At 35.9% G+C, this 27,426-nt stretch overlaps 1 protein-coding gene across 2 annotated transcripts; it reads right to left on the bottom strand.

Moving 5' to 3' along the window:
- Positions 1 to 7,797: 7,797 nt before the first annotated feature.
- Positions 7,798 to 22,992, bottom strand: LOC145676744 (uncharacterized). Of its 2 annotated transcripts, XM_081747554.1 has the most exons (7): positions 22,731 to 22,988; positions 19,041 to 19,275; positions 17,457 to 17,681; positions 15,854 to 16,084; positions 13,072 to 13,313; positions 11,494 to 11,653; positions 8,124 to 9,642 (listed from the first exon to the last, which is right to left on the bottom strand). In XM_081747554.1, the coding sequence occupies exons 1-7, from the start codon at positions 22,818 to 22,820 to the stop codon at positions 9,455 to 9,457; spliced, it is 1,371 nt and encodes a 456-aa protein (XP_081603680.1). In that variant the 5' UTR covers positions 22,821 to 22,988; the 3' UTR covers positions 8,124 to 9,454. The 2 variants fall into 2 exon arrangements, with proteins under 2 accessions (XP_081603681.1, XP_081603680.1); XM_081747555.1 differs by lacking the exon at positions 11,494 to 11,653 and having other exon boundaries at positions 7,798 to 9,642; positions 22,731 to 22,992.
- Between the last annotated feature and the right edge of the window lie 4,434 nt (positions 22,993 to 27,426).

The raw sequence follows: 27,426 nt of genomic DNA, 5'->3' as shown, positions 1-27,426 counted from the left end.
AGAGGAGGACCCACGGGACAGTAATAGTGAGCATTATGTATATAAACGTCAACTCTGGGCGCGTCTAACCTATCTATGTTGTTCTAAATGTGTGAATCAATTCTGAATTCAATACACTACATGTAAAAGTGTTCTTCCTACGTCAATGTATCCACTAATTTTTATTCGATTTCCATATTAAGGTATGTTACTTTACGTGTAATTTTATGGTCCCATCTTGTGGGGCACGTCCATTTCATTGTTAGTGGCAAATTAAAAAATTGTTACCCCTTTCCAGATCAACCAAATTTCACTGTGAATAATCACAAAACGACATTAAACGAATCTTTCGTTTCCTCTTCCAGACAGTTATTTCGTTACCATTAATGACTGTATTAACACTGATTGCTGTGCAATATTAACTTGTATATCGGATAGCATTCTTGATGATAGAATCTAATATTGAATTCGATCTTTGATTTTGTAATCCCATACATTTTCAGAAGTAACAATCGTCCAAGCTAGAGATTCAAATATACGAGAAAATGACCCTTATTTACAATACATGATCATATATCTGAGCATAATCTGTCAAAAATAGAATAGAAAATAATTTGTTATATGTAGCCGCGAGTTATTGGCATTAAATTTTAGTCCAGAATTGCCTGGTTTGCCATAAAATGTAGTTATTCATATACTTTAGAGTAGATTTAGCGATTTAATCGATTGGGGTTTCAACTGAAGGGGCACATACTGCAGTTAGCTAAATTTTTTATTATAACAAACATATAATCTTCGTTTTTTAATAATGCAACCTCTTTCCCTAATTGAAGGTATTTTGTCTCCATATTTTAAAAAATCAATTGCAGTTTTGAATATGCGCTAACTTTCACACATTTGGCATTGATTTCACTAAACTATGATTGGAAACTTATATACATAACGCTCTATATTCTGTCCCTCTTGTCTTTTTTTTTAACTTTGGGGGAGATCGATATCACAGCCATTCCTTGTAACCTGGTTTGCCTTGCAAACTTTAAGGTAGACAGTACTGCACGGACTAAGCGTTGTTTATAACTTCATTGTAAGGTCATACAGTTCATGATAGTTAAGCACATTGTTTTAGATAGGCTATGAGCGAATTATTTATTGGGTGTGTAAATGAAAATATATTTGGATTAATATTCCAAATGAATTCAGAAGTGACTTGCGGTATTTGTGGAGCGTACATTTCCTAACTCAGGGACAGAATGCGAGAGGGCTCCAGCATATACAGGTTGCATTCAGCAGCCTGAAGAGGAGATGGCCCAAATATTCGAACAGCGTAGATGTAGGACAACGTCTGATCAACATTGTATTTAATCCACGAGTGAAGTTAGTGAAAGTGGAGAAAGGAACTTTGTTATAAGTGTTTCCTTACGTCAAGAAGTGAATACTAGTGCGGTGACTATTAAATAGGAAGACGTTGCTCATATTAGTGTATGTGGTGTTGCTGTGTGTAATTGTCAACGGGATGAAGTTGCCTGGCGATGGAATAGATATTGCATCCTTCGAAGAAGGTGGACTAAGCAACTATATATACTGGAGCCTCTCAAAAACTAGTCCCGAGGATGGAAATAGTTTGTTCCCGAAACGCCGCTAGTATTTCTGAACTTCATTTGGTTACAGAATAGATATGTAGCATCAAAGCAGATATTCGGTTCTGATAAGTTTATAGAATAGGGAAATGATATATTATTTTATAAGGCGCACATATTCAGATTACACTTTATTAGTATTGATTGGTTGCTCGTCTAACGAAAGCAGTAGTGCGCAAGGTTAATCAAGTAAGAGGGATGACTGTGCTGTCGATTTCCGCGTGGAGGGTGGGTAACTCTGCCGGGGCCAGTTCCAAGCCTGGCTGCAGTTAGTGAAAATAAATTAAATGAAAATAAAATCTGACCAAAGCAAATACCAAAATTGAAATAATATGTTTTACAGTTTCGAGAATATATTATTGGCTTTATCAATGTGTGTTGAATGCAATAATATATTGCCGACAGTATTATATATTATAATGATATGGTATTTACTTCTACAATTTATGTATATTTAGCAGCAAATCAGTTATTTTCACTTACGAAAAGAGGAGGACCCACGGGACAGTAATAGTGAGCATTATGTATATAAACGTCAACTCTGGGCGCGTCTAACCTATCTATGTTGTTCTAAATGTGTGAATCAATTCTGAATTCAATACACTACATGTAAAAGTGTTCTTCCTACGTCAATGTATCCACTAATTTTTATTCGATTTCCATATTAAGGTATGTTACTTTACGTGTAATTTTATGGTCCCATCTTGTGGGGCACGTCCATTTCATTGTTAGTGGCAAATTAAAAAATTGTTACCCCTTTCCAGATCAACCAAATTTCACTGTGAATAATCACAAAACGACATTAAACGAATCTTTCGTTTCCTCTTCCAGACAGTTATTTCGTTACCATTAATGACCGTATTAACACTGATTGCTGTGCAATATTAACTTGTATATCGGATAGCATTCTTGATGATAGAATCTAATATTGAATTCGATCTTTGATTTTGTAATCCCATACATTTTCAGAAGTAACAATCGTCCAAGCTAGAGATTCAAATATACGAGAAAATGACCCTTATTTACAATACATGATCATATATCTGAGCATAATCTGTCAAAAATAGAATAGAAAATAATTTGTTATATGTAGCCGCGAGTTATTGGCATTAAATTTTAGTCCAGAATTGCCTGGTTTGCCATAAAATGTAGTCATTCATATACTTTAGAGTAGATTTAGCGATTTAATCGATTGGGGTTTCAACTGAAGGGGCACATACTGCAGTTAGCTAAATTTTTTATTATAACAAACATATAATCTTCGTTTTTGAATAATGCAACCTCTTTCCCTAATTGAAAAATTTTGTCTCCATATTTTAAAAAATCAATTACAGTTTTGAATATGCGCTAACTTTTACACATTTGGCATTGATTTCACTAAACTATGATTGGAAACTTATATACATAACGCTCTATATTCTGTCCCTCTTGTCTTTTTTTTTTTTTTTTTTAACTTTGGGGGAGATCGATATCACAGCCATTCCTTGTAACCTGGTTTGCCTTGCAAACTTTAAGGTAGACAGTACTGCACGGACTAAGCGTTGTTTATAACTTCATTGTAAGGTCATACAGTTCATGATAGTTAAGCACATTGTTTTAGATAGGCTATGAGCGAATTATTTATTGGGTGTGTAAATGAAAATATATTTGGATTAATATTCCAAATGAATTCAGAAGTGACTTGCGGTATTTGTGGAGCGTACATTTCCTAACTCAGGGACAGAATGCGACAGGCTCCAGCATATACAGCGTGCATTCAGCAGCCTGAAGAGGAGATGGCCCAAATATTCGAACAGCGTAGATGTAGGACAACGTCTGATCAACATTGTATTTTAATCCACGAGTGAAGTTAGTGAAAGTGGAGAAAGGAACTTTGTTATAAGTGTTTCCCTTACGTCAAGAAGTGAATACTAGTGTGGTGACTATTGAATAGGAAGACGTTGCTCATATTAGTGTATGTGGTGTTGCTGTGTGTAATTGTCAACGGGATGAAGTTGCCTGGCGATGGAATAGATATTGCATCCTTCGAAGAAGGTGGACTAAGCAACTATATATACTGGAGCCTCTCAAAACTAGTCCCGAGGATGGAAATAGTTTGTTCCCGAAACGCCGCTAGTATTTCTGAACTTCATTTGGTTACAGAATAGATATGTAGCATCAAAGCAGATATTCTGTTCTGATAAGTTTATAGAATAGGGAAATGATATATTATTTTATAAGGCGCACATATTCAGATTACACTTTATTAGTATTGATTGGTTGCTCGTCTAACGAAAGCAGTAGTGCGCAAGGTTAATCAAGTAAGAGGGATGACTGTGCTGTCGATTTCCGCGTGGAGGGTGGGTAACTCTGCCGGGGCCAGTTCCAAGCCTGGCTGCAGTTAGTGAAAATAAATTAAATGAAAATAAAATCTGACCAAAGCAAATACCAAAATTGAAATAATATGTTTTACAGTTTCGAGAATATATTATTGGCTTTATCAATGTGTGTTGAATGCAATAATATATTGCCGACAGTATTATATATTATAATGATATGGTATTTACTTCTACAATTTATGTATATTTAGCAGCAAATCAGTTATTTTCACTTACGAAAAGAGGAGGACCCACGGGACAGTAATAGTGAGCATTATGTATATAAACGTCAACTCTGGGCGCGTCTAACCTATCTATGTTGTTCTAAATGTGTGAATCAATTCTGAATTCAATACACTACATGTAAAAGTGTTCTTCCTACGTCAATGTATCCACTAATTTTTATTCGATTTCCATATTAAGGTATGTTACTTTACGTGTAATTTTATGGTCCCATCTTGTGGGGCACGTCCATTTCATTGTTATTGGCAAATTAAAAAATTGTTAATCCTTTCCAGATCAACCAAATTTCACTGTGAATAATCACAAAACGACATTAAACGAATCTTTCGTTTCCTCTTCCAGACAGTTATTTCGTTACCATTAATGACTGTATTAACACTGATTGCTGTGCAATATTAACTTGTATATCGGATAGCATTCTTGATGATAGAATCTAATATTGAATTCGATCTTTGATTTTGTAATCCCATACATTTTCAGAAGTAACAATCGTCCAAGCTAGAGATTCAAATATACGAGAAAATGACCCTTATTTACAATACATGATCATATATCTGAGCATAATCTGTCAAAAATAGAATAGAAAATAATTTGTTATATGTAGCCGCGAGTTATTGGCATTAAATTTTAGTCCAGAATTGCCTGGTTTGCCATAAAATGTAGTTATTCATATACTTTAGAGTAGATTTAGCGATTTAATCGATTGGGGTTTCAACTGAAGGGGCACATACTGCAGTTAGCTAAATTTTTTATTATAACAAACATATAATCTTCGTTTTTTAATAATGCAACCTCTTTCCCTAATTGAAGGTATTTTGTCTCCATATTTTAAAAAATCAATTACAGTTTTGAATATGCGCTAACTTTCACACATTTGGCATTGATTTCACTAAACTATGATTGGAAACTTATATACATAACGCTCTATATTCTGTCCCTCTTGTCTTTTTTTTTTTAACTTTGGGTGAGATCGATATCACAGCCATTCCTTGTAACCTGGTTTGCCTTGCAAACTTTAAGGTAGACAGTACTGCACGGACTAAGCGTTGTTTATAACTTCATTGTAAGGTCATACAGTTCATGATAGTTAAGCACATTGTTTTAGATAGGCTATGAGCGAATTATTTATTGGGTGTGTAAATGAAAATATATTTGGATTAATATTCCAAATGAATTCAGAAGTGACTTGCGGTATTTGTGGAGCGTACATTTCCTAACTCAGGGACAGAATGCGACAGGCTCCAGCATATACAGCGTGCATTCAGCAGCCTGAAGAGGAGATGGCCCAAATATTCGAACAGCGTAGATGTAGGACAACGTCTGATCAACATTGTATTTTAATCCACGAGTGAAGTTAGTGAAAGTGGAGAAAGGAACTTTGTTATAAGTGTTTCCCTTACGTCAAGAAGTGAATACTAGTGTGGTGACTATTGAATAGGAAGACGTTGCTCATATTAGTGTATGTGGTGTTGCTGTGTGTAATTGTCAACGGGATGAAGTTGCCTGGCGATGGAATAGATATTGCATCCTTCGAAGAAGGTGGACTAAGCAACTATATATACTGGAGCCTCTCAAAACTAGTCCCGAGGATGGAAATAGTTTGTTCCCGAAACGCCGCTAGTATTTCTGAACTTCATTTGGTTACAGAATAGATATGTAGCATCAAAGCAGATATTCGGTTCTGATAAGTTTATAGAATAGGGAAATGATATATTATTTTATAAGGCGCACATATTCAGATTACACTTTATTAGTATTGATTGGTTGCTCGTCTAACGAAAGCAGTAGTGCGCAAGGTTAATCAAGTAAGAGGGATGACTGTGCTGTCGATTTCCGCGTGGAGGGTGGGTAACTCTGCCGGGGCCAGTTCCAAGCCTGGCTGCAGTTAGTGAAAATAAATTAAATGAAAATAAAATCTGACCAAAGCAAATACCAAAATTGAAATAATATGTTTTACAGTTTCGAGAATATATTATTGGCTTTATCAATGTGTGTTGAATGCAATAATATATTGCCGACAGTATTATATATTATAATGATATGGTATTTACTTCTACAATTTATGTATATTTAGCAGCAAATCAGTTATTTTCACTTACGAAAAGAGGAGGACCCACGGGACAGTAATAGTGAGCATTATGTATATAAACGTCAACTCTGGGCGCGTCTAACCTATCTATGTGGTTCTAAATGTGTGAATCAATTCTGAATTCAATACACTACATGTAAAAGTGTTCTTCCTACGTCAATGTATCCACTAATTTTTATTCGATTTCCATATTAAGGTATGTTACTTTACGTGTAATTTTATGGTCCCATCTTGTGGGGCACGTCCATTTCATTGTTATTGGCAAATTAAAAAATTGTTACCCCTTTCCAGATCAACCAAATTTCACTGTGAATAATCACAAAACGACATTAAACGAATCTTTCGTTTCCTCTTCCAGACAGTTATTTCGTTACCATTAATGACTGTATTAACACTGATTGCTGTGCAATATTAACTTGTATATCGGATAGCATTCTTGATGATAGAATCTAATATTGAATTCGATCTTTGATTTTGTAATCCCATACATTTTCAGAAGTAACAATCGTCCAAGCTAGACCCCAGTAGCACAGTTGATGGGCCGATGTCGATCAACATGGGAATTTTTGGTGGGATCGATGTCGCTGTCGATGACGATCGATGCAGAATGGCAAACATTTTTTCGACATTGGCCAATATCGGCAAATCTATGTCGATCGACATCGGCGTCGATGTTGATCTATGTGGGTCCCATGTGGATTCTTCCAGATCAATGTTGGCCCCACATTAATCCATGTAGCCCCATCTAGATCTGCCTTATATCAACATAATCGATCTTGGTCCCTGGTTGAACAATACCGGCCTATGTGGGATCAATGTCGGCCCATCTAGATCTGCCCCATACCCACATCGTCGTTCGAGCTCCCTAGTTGACCTATGTGGGATCTATGTTGAACCACCCAGATCTTCACTGAACCCATATCTTCGTTCTAGCTCCCATAGTTGATCGATGTGGATCTATGTGGGATCCATGTCGGCCCATCTAGACCTTCCCTATACCCACATCGTCGTTCTAGCTCCCTGGTTGACCGATGTGGAATCTATGTTGAACCACCCAGATCTCCTCCATACCCACATCGTCGTTCTAGCTCCCATGGTTAACCGATGTAGCTCTATATGTTCATTGTAAAAAGAACGGAGCTATTCAAATGTATTTGAATCGCCCAGTACTTTTCACAAGGAACATAGAATAGGCGACATTTCTGATCGTCCAGCTTCTATACACAATTGCGAAACGTACGAGCTCAGCCTATTTCTTTTCACACTAAATGATTAAATATGAAAAGTTTTATTCAAACCTGAGTGCGGATATGTTCTTTTGTATTGCATGTTGTAGATCTGGGTTGGACCCATATAGAGCTACATCGGTTAACCATGGAAGCTAAAATGACAATGTGGGTATGGGGAAGATCTGGGTGGGAGATCCCACCCACATCGGTAAACCAGATGTGACCATATAATTTTTACAGATTTAACACCAGATGGATATGTCACCATATCAGATTTGAATAGGGCCATGTACTGCATCTCTGGCGCACGCTACATGCTTGTCCACCATTTTGGATTCAAGTTATGTTTTTCTAATGAAAATAATAGAAAATGACATCGGATACATCTGACATTTTTTCAAAATGTCACTGGTGCAAGTAGTTTTGCCGCACTTCTATCTATGGCGGATCCAAGAGGGCGGTCGGACATTTAGCGTGTTTCAGAGATGCAGTATTTAGACTAAACAAAACAGTATATAATAAAAACATTTTCAGATTGAAGTATTCACATTTTTATTTTTTAAAAAAATAATTAAAATAAAATTTACACAAAACATATTCCCTAACTTTTTTTTTTTTTTTTTTATCGTGAACTTCACTCATTGCATAGAGGTATATATTGTACAATTGTTTTGCTGTTTCCAACATAACGAATGGAAATAAATACTTTTAAACACGTAACTTATTATCATTAATATAGAAACAACATAAAAAATGAGTGAATCTTCTCTTGCATCAACTTAATAGTTACCAAACGTTGACACTGTCTTCACCATTTTGTTTCATTCCATATGAAGAGTTCGCAGGAAGGACTATGAAGGGCACGTTTTAAAATGCTCAGAAAATTCTTTCTCAGCACCAAAATGTATAATTAAGATGGTGAAAACACGTCGTAATTCGCTCACGTGTACATTCGCGAGTGGACTACGCCCTGTTTTCACCAACTATTTTGCATCTTTTGGTGTGGAGAAAATATTTTTTGAGCATATTCAAAATGTGACCTTCACTGTTCTTAACGCGTACTCTTCATATACATCATTGTTTCCTTCCACTGAAGAAGGAACCAGCTCTTGTTCCGCGACGTGTGGAAACTATTTAGTTTATTCAAAAAAGGGTTCACTGATAAGTGGCTATTTTCCTGACCCTTATGTCAATATATCATATGTATAATAAAATTAAACACGTAAAAATCATATACACTCTACGTCAACAAAAGCCACTGTAAATAAATTTATTTCAAACATTGAATTTTTCCGCTACACATCCCGACTAGGGAAACTAATATATAATTAAAGAAACTATGCAGATAATATTTATCTTTCTACTTAACCTGAAATAATTTAGAGAAAATTTAGGAAGTTCTTTTCTTCTGTAAATTATTAGTTTCCCATAAATTTTAACTTCTCAAAAGTTTTTTTTTTTTTTAATCCCACTGTAAAATATCCGTTAATTCGCACACTGGTCTGTAGTGTGGACTCATCCCTTACACTTACACAGACAGCACGGAAGTTCGGAAAGCTCATTATATTCAGTAAAATATGCATGCCACTATAAAGTTTTAATTTGGATAGGTTCTTTGCAGTAAAATACAACATAAAACTTATAAAAATGTATCACTAGGAAATATTTCTGCAAATTAGCGAACTGAAAGTTACTGTGATAAATTAAAAAAAAAAAAAAAACTATTAATAACGGTTACTTTCATGAAGTTTATAATTCTCTTGTACTTTAACATATTATTGTCTACTATTTTATTTACAATAAGACATTTCGTTCATATAAGTTTGTTTATATCGGACACGCTGCTGAGGGTTGACCACAACTAGCCGCGGGACCGATCACCCCACGGCTTTCTCTCCGGGGCGACTCTGCAAGGTGAATTCAAGTGGTCCTTGGACTCTTGCGGGTTCCCCCGCGGAACGACTGTGCATCTTCCCCTAAGTCTTGAGCCTGTTCTCTTCTCCGATTACATCTATAGCCATCCCAATCTCGTGAACCACTTAAGACTTTCCCAATCCGTCGGACAATGTCGCTAGTTTGTATATCAGGAAATCGGAGTTGTACTGCTCCTGAAGAAGAAAAAATGGTAAAAACTCAATGCAATAATACTGTATCACCAGAAGGGACTACACATTTAAATAGCAAATGTCATCATTGAGAAATAACAGATTAATTTTGAAGTTACATAAATAAAATTCGAACGAAAATATAACTTTCTCCTAAAATAGAAAGAAACCTTTTATACATTGCACAAAAAACATCCATTGTACGCATGAGCGCATTATTACGTGCTCGAAAGGCTAATCTAACAGGACATTGTCGTTCGGTGTCAAACAGAGGAAGTAGGGAGTGGAAAACGATATGTGGATGGCTCAGAATATCCACTCGTTTCAAGTCAAAAATTGAAAATTCACTTGCACGGTGCGATTGACAGAAAATTACAACTTCTTTCAGAGGCATAAACAAGGAAAACAATGATACCAGAGTTACGAGGACGGGGTATGGGAGATATTACCGCAAGCTTTACTTTTACTAGGATAATGCGAGAATGGCACCTAAACAAAGGATTTCACTGGTAGTAATCCCCCTCCAAAATCCCTAAAAATATATACTAAAAAACGCCATACATCCGAAAGATGAAATTAGACTCTAATATATATATATATATATATATATATATATATATATATAACAAAATTCTTTAGGAACTCAGATTCTGCACAGGCGAATCAGCGACACCATCGCGAATAGGGCTTTTCCTCAGTCTCATCCGTGAACGGCAGAATGCTAGGACCTAAAATTATTAGGGGCCCCGAACTACATCGTGGCGTGAATCTAGTGCACATATCTTGAAGTGAGGTCACTTTACTACCTGTTTAAACCATTCCATATTCGTCGCACGACAAAAATCGAAGGATAAATGTGTTGTTTCGACTTCATTAGACTTTTATACGACGCATAGAAATTATATTTACAGTAAAATTTCTAACGGACATCTCAAAATAACGGACAGTTTTCAATTTCCTGGCAGAAATACATTGGGTGCAATGTGAAAATTACTTCTGAATAGCTGACATTCTCAATAACGGACGCGGATACTGAAAACTATTCCCCAGCGTCTATGTAGAACTTCCAACTAACGGACAGCCTGAAATAAAGCTTTGTTATTTTCTTGAATTTCAAGCAATAATAGGCAGGATCGTTAATGTACCGCGCATTGTTGGATGTGATAATCGAACGCAAATGTCTCCATTTATTTGTTTTCAACATGCATTTAGTTTAGTATCCATTTTCAGCAAAAGTTTATTTAATCTTTGTCTATTTGCCTTGCTGCAAGTTGTTAATTTCGAAGAGAGAAAGAGTATTCTGTCCGAACATAATACTATAGAAAAAAAAAAAAAAAAAACTGTATTAGCTCATTATTAAACAGAAAGACATTTTGCCTACGTTATGTTGCTTATACGAGTAGTACGTTAAGTTTATACTGTAATTTTTTTTTAATAGCGGACATTTCCCAATAATAGGACAGTTATATTCCCTATTTGTGTCCGCTATACAAAAGTTTCACTGAACTAAATCAAACTTAGTAATTCTTCTGTCAGTCTCGTTCGATCCCTAATCGTAATCAAATGCACAGGAACAGGCTGATTTAAATCATTGTATAACCATGTCGTATGTCTATTATCGAGCGATAAAAATCGAATGGTGTATTCAGGCACTTATACCGTACTTTCTCAATAAATAAATAAATAAATAAAAACGCCTGGGCCCACGTAGACTAGGACTTTTCATTAAATACACATTCCTAATGAGACTTTTCCAGCGATTTTACTCTTACACAAAGAAATCCTGGGATACTACTTTTAAAACTAGACCTGGATGACTTTTGCCCAATGAAATACAATTTGTACATGACGTACCTATAACTACATGGAACAGTTGTAATCCACAAAATTTTTCCTTCCCACGTAATCCGTCAATGCTAAATTTCATTGCGACGTCCCTCGAAAATACTGTCTTCAGAATGGACAATGTCAGTTTTTTGTAGTCCTCTCCACGCCCATTGGAAAGATAATGACACTAAAAAAAAAAAAAAAAAAAAACATAGTTAGTACATTACCATATGAAATACAACAGCAATATGAAATAAAATTTTATTTTGTCATCAAGCATTAAAAATTATGTAACATTCGTTCATGCAGTTCTCCATTCTGAACAATCTTCTATATTTTCTGCACAGGTCACTAAAATACACTAAGACTACTTTAAATGATTGCAGATGAAGTCGAGAATTGCTGAGATCGTATTGCCCGTTTGTCTTACAAGTTCGCTTCCTGCAAAACCGTGACATCATCATAGTCACTGATTCCACTTACCAAGGTGGAGATGGGTGCTAGAGAACTTCAAAGAAAGTATCCAGGACTTCCCGAATTCCCGAACAGTGAAGGGACTTCTCAATTATTTGCAAAGCGAAGGCTTGGAGAATCCATGCACCTGCGGAAGTTGCCCTTCAACACTTAATTTTTATGAGAACCCGCGGATGGTTGGAAAGGTTGTAGAAGATGGTAACGGTATTGCCAAACAAGGCATAACTGTAGACATGTCTACGACACGAGGAAACCGTATACCATCCTACCTTATGATTTTGTTGTTGAAACACGAAGGTGCTATACAGTGAAAGCAAGATTTTCGAACTAGTATTGGATTGCATTATTATTGGTAGTAGTAGTAGTATTTAAGATCCAATATGGACACCTAAGTCCTAAGAATTCACAGTCCAAACTGCTACCGCTAGAGAAATAGTTGATTCGATTTTATTTGATTTGAAAGTGTATTATTAAGAATACGTCACAATCAGCTTTGGATTAAAAAATAAATAAAATACATAAAAATAAAAAAAATACGTCATCTCCAATCCAGTTTGGCTGATGTACCGTACATGTACGCAGCAATGTTATAGGCTCATGACATATCTCATAAAAGAAGTCATACCTGTTCTATATAAAAATGCATGTTAAAAGAATGTGCATTGCGTGCGAAAGGACTCTTCACAGTCACCGAAAAGCCGAAGTGTAAGTCATTGTCGGCTTACCATCACCTTGTAAAATTAATTTTGTATGCATTGCTGAATTTTGAAACATTCATTTTTGCAATAGAACACCAACGACTTCCTTTATGAGATATGAAGCTGCACTCTCTACGTTGATTGGACAGTGTTTGAATTTTAGGCTTCTGAAATTTATTTTCCCACGCTTTCGACGGCCTGCATCTCCCAACCTATTGATCGGTATGCACATGTCACAAAGCATTTTCTTGTTTCCATGTCAGGTACCCACCCCTACATTGTTTGGTACGCATAATTTTAACAACCTGTACATCCGAAAAAGCATCTGGCCACGAGATCTATTTTTAAAGAATAAAAGTTTTCTTTTTCAAACAATACCTGAAGGATATTTACAAATACTTCGTGTCAATACGAACTTAAGAATACCACTCACCAATTTTGAAGCCATCTCTCTGTCTTTTAAATCTTCTTCTAAATTGTGAACCATAGACAAACTGCGTAAAGGGAGCTTGTCAGCTAGCAGGTTTGCATTTTCTATAGATTGCAAAGCTTCTTTACCACTACAGGGAACTTGGTGCAGCTCATGTATTTTGGCTTCCATTTTATCAACTTTACATTTGAGATGTTTCATATCTAGCTGGATTCTCTGCAGTAACTGGAATATTTTTTCAACGGCTGAAATATCAAAAGAAAGAAAAAAAAAGTAAATTAATACAAGACCAAGGAGGCAATGGTACACATTGTTTGAAATATTTTTTATTCTACATTAAGATAGTGTGTGCCGCAACTACCATTAACAAAAGTCATCTAGGTTCTGACCGGCACATAGCTCATATTGACCCTGAAGTCGATACCCACAGCAACATACGGGATGAATTTTAAATCACATATTGATAAAAGCTTCATAATCAATGCATAAACAGTTTTATTTTTATTTTATTTTTTTTAAGTCTATTGCAAGAAAACTACTAATTGCTATTTGAGGGCTTTCCTAATCATTACACCACATTTGGGTCAATTTTATATGTCTGTAGAGCATTTCAAGTGTCTTAATGGAATAAAATAGCCTGCTCGTGTCAATATCTAGGCATTCTACCGTATACGGAAGTTCTGCTGAAAAAGGTTACTGCAAAAACTCCTGTTGCGAGAGAATGCAGTTACATTTGATATTTCAACTTTCAACTTAATGTAGTATAAGAATGATATGCTCCAATGTTTCTCTGCAGAGCCTCCGTATATGGAACAATGTCTAAATATCGATACTAGCAGAGTAACGGTTTCAAATGGGGTGCGAGGAATGCTTAACATTCAAAGAACGTTGATCGCGTCTCTGTGGTGTGACAATTAAGACACCTGAACGGAATTTGCCTAATTTGGGTTCCTTCGAATCTCAGCCAGAGCAACAATAAAAACTTGAGTGTGTGTTGGTAAGCAAGCGAAGAAACCAGGAGCGCCACGAGAGGGCGTATCAGTGTTGCCAGACCGATCAGTTGATAAAGCAGAAGACTCGAAGATAAAAAACAGGAGAAAGCAGTAGACAAATAAAGCGGCGGCATTTGAGTTCAAATCCAGGGAGAGAAAAATTTTGTCATTATTAAGGGGACAGTGGTCAAAACAAGCAGTCCAGAATTCATTATTACTTCCATTTCAAAATAAAACAATACATGCAAAACATAAATATGAATTGTAATTACTTCAAAATGTTTTCCAATGATAAGGTAATCTTTTGGAGATAGAAAGACCCTCATGCCCCCTTTAGATATATTAATAATGTTTGATACAAACGTGTGTGAAGTAAGACGTAGTGTAAGAACAAAGTGGGGTGGGAAAATGTCTTATCATACACCTAACTATAGTATAGCTATATGATACAGTCACACGTAAACGTAACATAAAACGGTGTTTCGCTGACGATCGTGGAGAGGTGATCTAAGCTACTTTTCCAACCAGGGGTAAAAGTGGTTCTGAAAAGGTAGGGTGACGCACCATCCCTTGTGCCTATCTTTGCCTATTATAATTTTTTTAGGAAATGGGGGGACGCTATAGATATTTTTTGGAATTGGAGTAACGACGTTCAAACACTTCCAACCCAAGTACCAATCTAAACAGCACGTACTCGTAAATCTTACAGTAAGAATTAAAGAACGCCTACCATCATGCATATAGAAGATGAGCAAAGCCCAATAACTATATGCTGTACAGAGCTTTGTGGATGCATACAGAAAAATTTCCTCCTTTCATATAAGGAAAAAAATGAAAATTCTATATTAATAATAATATATTTCTTTAACTTCTCGAAATAAGGAAAAAGCAGGAGATTGTTCACTTTTAATTTTCTTTCGCAGTAGATCAGTAGAACGTAGAAAAAGCAGGAGATCTCCTGCAAAATCAGTAACTCTGGCAACACTGGGGCGTATCGGTGTCGACTTGACAATTTTGTCTGCTACCTGCGCACAGGCAGTAAGAAAAAACAAATGACTAACAAGACGCTGTTTTGTACAAAAATATAAATTTTTCTGTTTCATAGTACAAACTTTATATCGTCAGCCCGTCGGTTTAGCATTCAAAAGGTTGGGAGTTTAATCGCTCCTAACATACGCTTGCCCACAAGCCTCCTCTAATATGGAACAGAATAGTTCCAAAGCAACCATTCCAACAGGATGCGCTGCAAAACAAAATGTGATAAAACTAGAATTACAGATTATATGTTCTGAATTTTAAAGCCAAGAAGTACTTCCATTACGAAAGGAACGCCGGATCTAGAAATACTTTCGGAGGAGATCTTAAACACTAAAGGTTTCACTGTAAAAAGTAAATCTTATTATGATATATATGTTTTAAAATGTAATTAGTACGAAATTTATATTAGTTACACAAAAATCTATTTTTGAGGAAGAGAAGGGTCCGGACTCCCCCCCCCCCTTCCTTCGCACGGCTTGGAACATAACAATTTCAATTTCCAAGCATAAGTTTTACCATAATTTCGTTTTTCATTAACAAAAATTGGTGATAATCTCGGAGACTACTAGGTCAAGGCGGCCACACTAAGTGGTCGGAGAATATCGATGCATTGACTACGTGCTACCACACTCTCGAGCTAGCAGGGTTCAAAATGTCTCTAAAGAAGCAATATAGTCTTCATTTTGTTTGGTTATTTAATAATGACGACACACGTAACTAAGCTTAGCAATACAGTTTAATCTTTGGATACTTACTACTGCCAATTCCTAAACGAGCTGATGTGAAGGTACTGTCTGTATCTGCACATGAAGTAGTGGCAACTGACGACGCTGACATTCTGCATGGAGTTTGGATTTGGGAGTGGGATGGTGAAGGTCCGTTTGGACTTTTACGATGTGATGCAGACGAGCAACCTCCGTTTGAATTGTGCACCATAGATGATACGTTTACCTCCGCAGTTCCTCCTATAGATACTCCAAGCGACTCTGAAAGCAAGTAATGAAATTATACAAACATCCAGTTTTTACTAGACTGTTAGGTATACAATAAGCAGGTGACAACTTATGGTTTTAAAAGCATGTTTAAAATGTTACAATGATTACATCCAGTATTCTATCTGTAGGGGGATGGCTGGAACTTCCTCCTCTCTGTTTCTCGAAATACCTCTCAACCTTGGATATGGTGGAAATAAAACCCACTTTTTTGAGCTATTGACGAATTTATCCCCCTCTCCGGAAATCGCAGAAATCGTACATTGATTACATTAACTCACAACGTTAAAAGATACTAACGCTGTTTATCTGCTTGTTTGATCTTGTCCTAAATAGACTCCCTATCATAATTAAATGAATATTTAATGTGTACGTTATTTTTCATTTATTTATTTATTTATTGATGTATACTCATAATAGAACCAATTTAACGACACAGTTTGCATTACGAGCCCGGTTTTTCTGTAGTTAACCATCATGAGAAGATAGCATTTATCCGATAAAAGGGGAAAGTATTAACAACCTCGTTAAAAAAAAAAAAAAAAGAACAAAAACAACTAGCAAGCCTTTTCATAGAAATAAATTACTTGAGACTAGATCTGAGTCTGAATGATTTGTTACGTAAGACTTGCTTGAATATAGCAAGTAGCCAATTTTGGACGCCAAATTGAAAAACTTGTTTATAAAAATAAACAAACTAGACATCTTATTTTTAGTTGTTAGGGCTTCTCACTCCAAGCTTGTTGTACACATTACAACAACTACTCTGCACATCTAACGAATAAATTGTTTTCAAGAGGTTCATAAAACATTGTAGGTTACTTCTATCTGTCTACTATTTCAGCCAGCCTTACTTTTGAATGTTTTTCAGACGAAGTAGCAATAAACTTTCTCCAAAATAGTATATAGTTTCACATTTAAGTAACGTCTGCACTGGCATAGTAATACGAAAGAACAGTGTTTCTTTCAGGCCTGTTTTTTTTGCCCCCCCCCCCGGACGAAATGGTTAAAACGTACTGGAATAGAACCAGCAGAGGGAAATATATGGTTTCAGTCCCTTCGAATACTAAGAGTAACCCCCGGAACATTTTTTTCTGAAACAAACACTGCGAAAGAAGGTCAACTCTCTGGCAATAAAGAATCGCCCACGAAATCTTGATAATTTTAACTTTCACACATTTAAAAAAATATATATTTAAAACGCGATTCAATACATAGTCCTATGAAACAAATCAGCTACGAGCTAAACTTTTAATTTGCGTTGAAATTACTATCAAGAGAGATATATATATGAGGAGACAAGCAGTGTTCTTGAACGAAATTATGAATATAAAATATATTTAGCATGAATATAAAATATAATTACCTTTCCGAATAGGTGCTGGGGGACTTGGAACACTACATTCGTTAAAAGTTTCATATGGTCTTTTCTTAGTTCCTGGATATGAGTCATCACTGTCCTCTTCAGACAAATATCTTTGTGGCTTTCTGCGACATCTTCTTGAATAAATTTCTTCGTCAGAAGAATCACTACTAACGTTTGAAGTCAGTAAAGCTTTGTCAGCCTTTGCTGCAGCTTTTTGAAATGAATCTGAAATGTTAAAAAATACATATATTCTACAGTTACTGATAAGGGAAAGTAGCTGCGAAATTATTCTTGGCATGAAAACCATACACGATAAGAAAGCAACATGGTTATGGATCTACCCTCAGTTGTGATTTCTTTGCTAACTGTAAAACATTAAATATTAGAATATCCCAAATAAAACAAATCTGTTTACGAACTAAATACTCTTGTTTATGTAAAGTTATTCACGACTGAAATTCGAGAGTAAGAAAGCCTGTAACAGAACTAAGAATAGAAGGCCTAAGAATACTAGCATTTTTATTTTATTTATTTATTTTTTAACTTTATTTAACGTACCTTTGACATTTCCTGCTCACGATAAGATAGTGCAAGGCTGGATTTGGAGAGAGTTATCCAGGCCTTGTCTTTAAGGTACTATATTCAGCATTTGCCTGATTTGACTGAGTATAAGATCCCGGAAAAAACTCTAGCATAGTTAACACAAACACAAACACACACACACACACACACAAAGAAAAAATCCTTCTTATTTCTCTGACTGGAGTTGCTACTTTTCCCTGACTTCTTTATTTTCTTCCATATACTATTTACTTTATTTAACGTTATTTCAAAAGCACTTTGGGAATCCTATAAGAAACGTCATGGATTCTAAAAGCTAATTTAGTATATAAGGTCCTAACATAAAAAGTTCATTTTAGGTCATACAAATATATATCAACTCATACCAACTTGTAATGTAGAGGACACCATTTTTTCTTTTTTCTTCAATAAGACTGTATTCCAGCAATGTATTAAAATAGAAGACATTTTTTAAGCATATTTGTCACGAAACAACTGGTGACAGGAAGCTATGAATTTGAACAAGCTTACTTTATGAGTTTTATTTACCAACTAAGCTTCTCGAACTGTAGTCACAAGTATACAAATTACAATGGAATTAAACCTTTAAACTTTTCCTTGTTTTGACGAAAATATCCTCACAAATTTCGACCTGTAACGCTGGAGCGTCGAACAGGTGAGTTCACCGTTAGTAACCGTTATAAACGAATAAAACAGGAACAAACGTAATCCGAAACAACCTCTTGCAATTTCCCTGGCATTTATGTTTATTTCTTGTTTTCCTGATTTTCCAGAATGCGGACATGGTGTCTAGTCAGGATGGCCAGCCACCGGGCTGAAATCTGCGACCTACCAAATACTAAGATAACGCGCTACCAACTGAATCACGGCTGCTCCGTATGATAGATCTTGCTATTCAATGCAGAAAATAGTGAAATAATATTACATTTTGACTCAAAATTGAGGTATAAATACTCAAAAACACAACGAGACAGATAAAAAGAAAATACAAATAGTACTCACTGGATTGTCCATAGATTTTTATGTTCACAACTGTCCAATCAGCAGATGGCTCCTTACAGTCCCTGATAAAATTTTGAATACGCGTAACGGATGATGTCTTAGGCCAAAGGCATTCATTTTCGTTTTTAAGCCATTTACTAGGTATAACTTCTAATGCTCCGTCCTCGTCAGTGAAAGCTGCTACGCAAAACTTTTTTCTTCCTGAGCTCATGTTGATTCTGTCCACAGATATGCTCTTAAAAAAAAAAAACCTGAATGAGAAAACACTGCAGCGTATTTCTCTTCCAAACACACAATACATTTTGATGTCACAGAGGTAAGGGAAGCACGGGATATCTTATTCGACAGTTTGCCACACATAAACAAATACCAACTGCGAACTGCATGGGAAGGAATAATAGTCACCTTCTATCGGAACATCCAAATATATCAACCAAATGGATGGGTGATCATTCGAACTATTTGTCTCAATAATATTAGTAACTTTGCCTATTTTCCCTGTAGTGACTTGAACAAAACTGTCCTTATCAACAGAGATACCAATCATGAATCCACTGTAACTCACTGCTCTATATTCTTCACCCACAACCGCTAAACGCCTCCTCCGCTATACGGTTTTTTCAAAGCTAATTTGCGGTATTCCTGGAAGTGAACTCACGAATAGATCAGGGTTGGCAAAAACCATGGTTTTTATTGAAAAAAACTGTTTTTTTTGTTTAAACCAGTTTTTTTTATTTAAACCAGGTTTTTTGGTTTAAATAATTTGCTCCATATATTCATATCATATATGGACAGAAATAAGTTTGTTTCGCCTTGATGTTATTATGCAACAACCGGGTTATACTGGAAGGGGTCACATAAGCTTAAAGCGGAATAAAAACCGCTTCTCGAGTTACATCCGAGAGAAATTGTCCTCCATTTGAACTCGGAACCAGGACTAATTGGCCACAAATGCAATACGTCTGCCGACGCACTCACGAAGGAATCCTGATAAAAATACGTTGTACTGATCTTTACATGCTTCTTAATATAACTGTCAAGAGTCATTTCAGAAGAACAAAAAGATAAACAGTTGCACAAGTGAAACCATTATACAGAATTACATATGGACAATTTCAAAGTAGTACGGAGTACAGTAATTTAGTTCAAGTTAGTTAACAACGACTTTTATTGGTCGAAATTAAAGAAATACAACGACTTAATTTGCATATCAGTAAGAAAAGTGATTAAAGATACGAATTATTTGAGTCCACTTTGGCTCAGACTCATTTATACATAAATAGATATCAAAGATACTTCTCATTTCACTAAATGCCTCTCGTGAGGTCTGTATGACCCCCCTCCCACACACACACACAAAGTACGGCATTTCGATGTATTTTATCAATAGTAAACATTGAAACGAAACAATATTTAGAATTTTTCTTTGATTGCAATTACATAACAATAACAACAACTACAAAAAAATCACAAAACAAACATACATAAACTTACTTTAAAAAAGTTGCTTTTGTAGTATAATCTTTTTGAGTAATGAGTGGGGAATTTAGGTCTGAATATAATACGAATAATATACGGGAGTGAAACGTAATAACCCACAAATGTGTGTTTATCAAGATTTTACAAACACTTACACTTTTACGAACATTTTTCGTTTTTTGGTTTAAACCAGTTGGTTTTTTTGAAAAAGAAAAAAAACAGCTAGTTTAAACCTTGGTTTAAACCAGCCAACCCTGGAATAGACACAATCATATTATCTTCGTAGCTTTCGCTTAAACATCCGCAGCGTTGTGGACGGAAAATGCACATATGTGAAACAGTAAAAAAAAAAAAAAAAAAAAAAAAAAAGTCACGTTTGTTTTTCTTCTCTACTGTTTCATCTATGTGCATTTTCCAATCATAACGTCGAGGATGCTTATTATTTAAGATAATCTGATTGTCTATTCGTGAGTACATTTCCTATTTTCCTTATTTTGGACCATTTTTGTCATTAGGCTCCGTTTTTATCCATGTGATATATCCACTCTACTCCTTATCTTCCCTTCTTAGGCAATGAAGTAAATTTTAATTCAACGACATCGAACGTCTAAAATTGTTATGACCAGACTTGCCCCGCTTTTTATTCGCATAAAAAATATAGCATCTCTAGTATCTAACCCTTATACACTATATTAACTGTGTTTCGACCTTAACAATGTATTTATACGGCCTACTGTTTCTCTCATACAATATCTGGAATATGTTTGCTACTTGTACATGATGTATAAAAGGTTTGCGGTAACCACTGAAGCACCGTAGCTCAATGGTAGAGCGTGGGTAGCATTCAGGAGGTTCTGGGCTTGATCCCAGGGGTTGTTCCCCGTAGATAAGTGGTAACACTTGCTACCTTATAATCCATGATTCCGGGTTAGATTCCTGTGGGGATAAAGGTAATTTGTATCCCACGTAAAACTGTAGGTCCCGTCCTTGGAAGCTCAACAACTCGTTCAAAACGTTAACTTGAATCCACTCACACTGAATTACCATGGTCCACTATTCAAACAGTTTTCTCACTTATTTGCCAAGATCAAATTCAATGACTTTTCCAAGTTTTACACGTCACTACCCAGAACTTCACTGTACTGTTTCCTTAACTTGTTTCATGGTTGGCACATCATCCTGTAAGTTATTTCAGAAGAGATCTAACCAACCTAGCTAGTTTTTAGGCAAATCTAGTTTCTGAGTGACAATCATAGGCTAAGTAACCTACGTGTGAATCTGTATTTTCATGGCCAATTCTAGTTTTCAAATGGCGGTTACAGGCAAACCAACGTAGTGGCAGACATAAACTAACCTAATATGACCTAATCGGCAAGACCTTATTTTGATTATTTATTTACTCATGGGAAGGACAAAAAGGGATCGATCCTTCAGGTAAAACTAGGATTTGGACAGGAAGTGGCCCTGGCCTTTCAAGAGAACGTACTTCGCATTGTGGGAGGGAGGAAAGCCTCAGGCAGGCCTGCGCAGGATTCCAACCCACGTTCGAACTACCCAAGTGCTGCGTGACAGGCGGATGCTCTTCCCCTAGACCAACAGCTGGGTTCAAGATCTTACGTTGCGCAGAACAGCGAAAGTATGCGCTCACCTAAAGTTTATTAAGTACAAGGAGCAAAATAGTAAATTAACTTACTTAAAATTGAGTTACAAGTTATATTTATCAACACTGTGTCCCTTGTACTTAACACAAATCAGTTGTGATGCGTGTGCATCTACCACTGTTTTATACAAAGTAAAATCTTGCTGATCTTAACCTAACCTGAAACTATGCGAAAATGTGCCAATTCGGTAGTGAATAACTCGATAGTACCTCCATTTGTCATAATCTCTCAATTTAAAGTACTTTTTAACGCATTTTTAAGTAGTAAATAAACTTGTTCCAATATTTGGCCGTCTCGGCCTGAGCCTCCTATGCCTGAAGACTATAAATCAAAATTATTCACGACTAAGTATAGTGATATCTACACATGTTTGCACCTGTAACAACAAAACCAGTACCAGATTTGTTGCATCGAGCGCGGACTATAAACTAACCAAAATTTATTTGGAACAGTTTATGTGGATCTCTTAATCTATAGTCGACATCGTTCATGCAAATCAAAGATAAAATATGCATTCTATTAATGGAAGAAAAATAATTTTAATACTCACCTTCAATAATAAATACGAATTGATGGTAAAACCACAACAAACAACAGTCATTCCTGCTTTTCCCTCGCTTCGCACCGCTTGTGGCGCCATACGGTGTTATGGTTTTAAAACTGTGAACAGTTGACAAACAATCTGCGTACTCCGATCGACATCGATTCGACATAGATCGAGGCCGAATCGAAAAATTACTTTTTCAAATAATTGCCACAGAACCATCAAAATGTTAATTTCATGTGTTTCAAATTTATTCATTGTAAAAAGGAAATGTTTCCATGCTTTTTTCTTTTTGGTGGGCAAGTCTACTTATATCCCACGTGGGACCTATATCGGTAAATCAACATCGGCAAGCCCACCAAATTCCCACGTGGGACCCATATCAGTAAATCAACCTCGGCAAGCCCACCAAGTTCCCATGTGGGACCCATATGGGAACTTGGTGGGTTATTGTGGGCCAGTTTAGATCCACGACGACGACATTGGCCGATGTCGCACAAATATGGGTCCCACGTCGGCGTGCTACTGGGGGAGATTCAAATATACGAGAAAATGACCCTTATTTACAATACATGATCATATATCTGAGCATAATCTGTCAAAAATAGAATAGAAAATAATTTGTTATATGTAGCCGCGAGTTATTGGCATTAAATTTTAGTCCAGAATTGCCTGGTTTGCCATAAAATGTAGTTATTCATATACTTTAGAGTAGATTTAGCGATTTAACCGATTGGGGTTTCAACTGAAGGGGCACATACTGCAGTTAGCTAAATTTTTTATTATAACAAACATATAATCTTCGTTTTTGAATAATGCAACCTCTTTCCCTAATTGAAGGTATTTTGTCTCCATATTTTAAAAAATCAATTACAGTTTTGAATATGCGCTAACTTTCACACATTTGGCATTGATTTCACTAAACTATGATTGGAAACTTATATACATAACGCTCTATATTCTGTCCCTCTTGTCTTTTTTTTTTTTTTAACTTTGGGGGAGATCGATATCACAGCCATTCCTTGTAACCTGGTTTGCCTTGCAAACTTTAAGGTAGACAGTACTGCACGGACTAAGCGTTGTTTATAACTTCATTGTAAGGTCATACAGTTCATGATAGTTAAGCACATTGTTTTAGATAGGCTATGAGCGAATTATTTATTGGGTGTGTAAATGAAAATATATTTGGATTAATATCCCAAATGAATTCAGAAGTGACTTGCGGTATTTGTGGAGCGTACATTTCCTAACTCAGGGACAGAATGCGAGAGGCTCCAGCATATACAGGGTGCATTCAGCAGCCTGAAGAGGAGATGGCCCAAATATTCGAACAGCGTAGATGTAGGACAACGTCTGATCAACATTGTATTTTAATCCACGAGTGAAGTTAGTGAAAGTGGAGAAAGGAACTTTGTTATAAGTGTTTCCCTTACGTCAAGAAGTGAATACTAGTGTGGTGACTATTGAATAGGAAGACGTTGCTCATATTAGTGTATGTGGTGTTGCTGTGTGTAATTGTCAACGGGATGAAGTTGCCTGGCGATGGAATAGATATTGCATCCTTCGAAGAAGGTGGACTAAGCAACTATATATACTGGAGCCTCTCAAAACTAGTCCCGAGGATGGAAATAGTTTGTTCCCGAAACGCCGCTAGTATTTCTGAACTTCATTTGGTTACAGAATAGATATGTAGCATCAAAGCAGATATTCTGTTCTGATAAGTTTATAGAATAGGGAAATGATATATTATTTTATAAGGCGCACATATTCAGATTACACTTTATTAGTATTGATTGGTTGCTCGTCTAACGAAAGCAGTAGTGCGCAAGGTTAATCAAGTAAGAGGGATGACTGTGCTGTCGATTTCCGCGTGGAGGGTGGGTAACTCTGCCGGGGCCAGTTCCAAGCCTGGCTGCAGTTAGTGAAAATAAATTAAATGAAAATAAAATCTGACCAAAGCAAATACCAAAATTGAAATAATATGTTTTACAGTTTCGAGAATATATTATTGGCTTTATCAATGTGTGTTGAATGCAATAATATATTGCCGACAGTATTATATATTATAATGATATGGTATTTACTTCTACAATTTATGTATATTTAGCAGCAAATCAGTTATTTTCACTTACGAAAAGAGGAGGACCCACGGGACAGTAATAGTGAGCATTATGTATATAAACGTCAACTCTGGGCGCGTCTAACCTATCTATGTTGTTCTAAATGTGTGAATCAATTCTGAATTCAATACACTACATGTAAAAGTGTTCTTCCTACGTCAATGTATCCACTAATTTTTATTCGATTTCCATATTAAGGTATGTTACTTTACGTGTAATTTTATGGTCCCATCTTGTGGGGCACGTCCATTTCATTGTTATTGGCAAATTAAAAAATTGTTACCCCTTTCCAGATCAACCAAATTTCACTGTGAATAATCACAAAACGACATTAAACGAATCTTTCGTTTCCTCTTCCAGACAGTTATTTCGTTACCATTAATGACTGTATTAACACTGATTGCTGTGCAATATTAACTTGTATATCGGATAGCATTCTTGATGATAGAATCTAATATTGAATTCGATCTTTGATTTTGTAATCCCATACATTTTCAGAAGTAACAATCGTCCAAGCTAGAGATTCAAATATACGAGAAAATGACCCTTATTTACAATACATGATCATATATCTGAGCATAATCTGTCAAAAATAGAATAGAAAATAATTTGTTATATGTAGCCGCGAGTTATTGGCATTAAATTTTAGTCCAGAATTGCCTGGTTTGCCATAAAATGTAGTTATTCATATACTTTAGAGTAGATTTAGCGATTTAACCGATTGGGGTTTCAACTGAAGGGGCACATACTGCAGTTAGCTAAATTTTTTATTATAACAAACATATAATCTTCGTTTTTGAATAATGCAACCTCTTTCCCTAATTGAAGGTATTTTGTCTCCATATTTTAAAAAATCAATTACAGTTTTGAATATGCGCTAACTTTCACACATTTGGCATTGATTTCACTAAACTATGATTGGAAACTTATATACATAACGCTCTATATTCTGTCCCTCTTGTCTTTTTTTTTTTTTTTTTTTTTAACTTTGGGGGAGATCGATATCACAGCCATTCCTTGTAACCTGGTTTGCCTTGCAAACTTTAAGGTAGACAGTACTGCACGGACTAAGCGTTGTTTATAACTTCATTGTAAGGTCATACAGTTCATGATAGTTAAGCACATTGTTTTAGATAGGCTATGAGCGAATTATTTATTGGGTGTGTAAATGAAAATATATTTGGATTAATATTCCAAATGAATTCAGAAGTGACTTGCGGTATTTGTGGAGCGTACATTTCCTAACTCAGGGACAGAATGCGAGAGGCTCCAGCATATACAGGGTGCATTCAGCAGCCTGAAGAGGAGATGGCCCAAATATTCGAACAGCGTAGATGTAGGACAACGTCTGATCAACATTGTATTTTAATCCACGAGTGAAGTTAGTGAAAGTGGAGAAAGGAACTTTGTTATAAGTGTTTCCCTTACGTCAAGAAGTGAATACTAGTGTGGTGACTATTGAATAGGAAGACGTTGCTCATATTAGTGTATGTGGTGTTGCTGTGTGTAATTGTCAACGGGATGAAGTTGCCTGGCGATGGAATAGATATTGCATCCTTCGAAGAAGGTGGACTAAGCAACTATATATACTAGAGCCTCTCAAAACTAGTCCCGAGGATGGAAATAGTTTGTTCCCGAAACGCCGCTAGTATTTCTGAACTTCATTTGGTTACAGAATAGATATGTAGCATCAAAGCAGATATTCGGTTCTGATAAGTTTATAGAATAGGGAAATGATATATTATTTTATAAGGCGCACATATTCAGATTACACTTTATTAGTATTGATTGGTTGCTCGTCTAACGAAAGCAGTAGTGCGCAAGGTTAATCAAGTAAGAGGGATGACTGTGCTGTCGATTTCCGCGTGGAGGGTGGGTAACTCTGCCGGGGCCAGTTCCAAGCCTGGCTGCAGTTAGTGAAAATAAATTAAATGAAAATAAAATCTGACCAAAGCAAATACCAAAATTGAAATAATATGTTTTACAGTTTCGAGAATATATTATTGGCTTTATCAATGTGTGTTGAATGCAATAATATATTGCCGACAGTATTATATATTATAATGATATGGTATTTACTTCTACAATTTATGTATATTTAGCAGCAAATCAGTTATTTTCACTTACGAAAAGAGGAGGACCCACGGGACAGTAATAGTGAGCATTATGTATATAAACGTCAACTCTGGGCGCGTCTAACCTATCTATGTTGTTCTAAATGTGTGAATCAATTCTGAATTCAATACACTACATGTAAAAGTGTTCTTCCTACGTCAATGTATCCACTAATTTTTATTCGATTTCCATATTAAGGTATGTTACTTTACGTGTAATTTTATGGTCCCATCTTGTGGGGCACGTCCATTTCATTGTTATTGGCAAATTAAAAAATTGTTACCCCTTTCCAGATCAACCAAATTTCACTGTGAATAATCAGAAAACGACATTAAACGAATCTTTCGTTTCCTCTTCCACACAGTTATTTCGTTACCATTAATGACTGTATTAACACTGATTGCTGTGCAATATTAACTTGTATATCGGATAGCATTCTTGATGATAGAATCTAATATTGAATTCGA

Source organism: Thermobia domestica, unplaced genomic scaffold (assembly GCF_964235325.1).
Source record: "Thermobia domestica unplaced genomic scaffold, izTheDome1.hap1.1 HAP1_SCAFFOLD_325, whole genome shotgun sequence".
NCBI lineage: Eukaryota > Metazoa > Arthropoda > Insecta > Zygentoma > Lepismatidae > Thermobia > Thermobia domestica.
Note: the sequence above shows the minus strand (reverse complement) of the source record. Positions and strands in the feature narration are given on the sequence as shown.

Excerpts from the sequence above, each read along its gene's own strand:
- LOC145676744 (XM_081747554.1), bottom strand. The coding sequence starts at position 22,820 with ATGGCGCCACAAGCGGTGCGAAGCGAGGGAAAAGCAGGAATGACTGTT. Across the intron at positions 16,085-17,456 it reads CCCAGCACCTATTCGGAAAG|AGTCGCTTGGAGTATCTATA; the intron begins GTAATTATATTT and ends ACTTGCTTTCAG. Across the intron at positions 9,643-11,493 it reads ACTGTTCCATGTAGTTATAG|GAGCAGTACAACTCCGATTT; the intron begins GTACGTCATGTA and ends TTTCTTCTTCAG.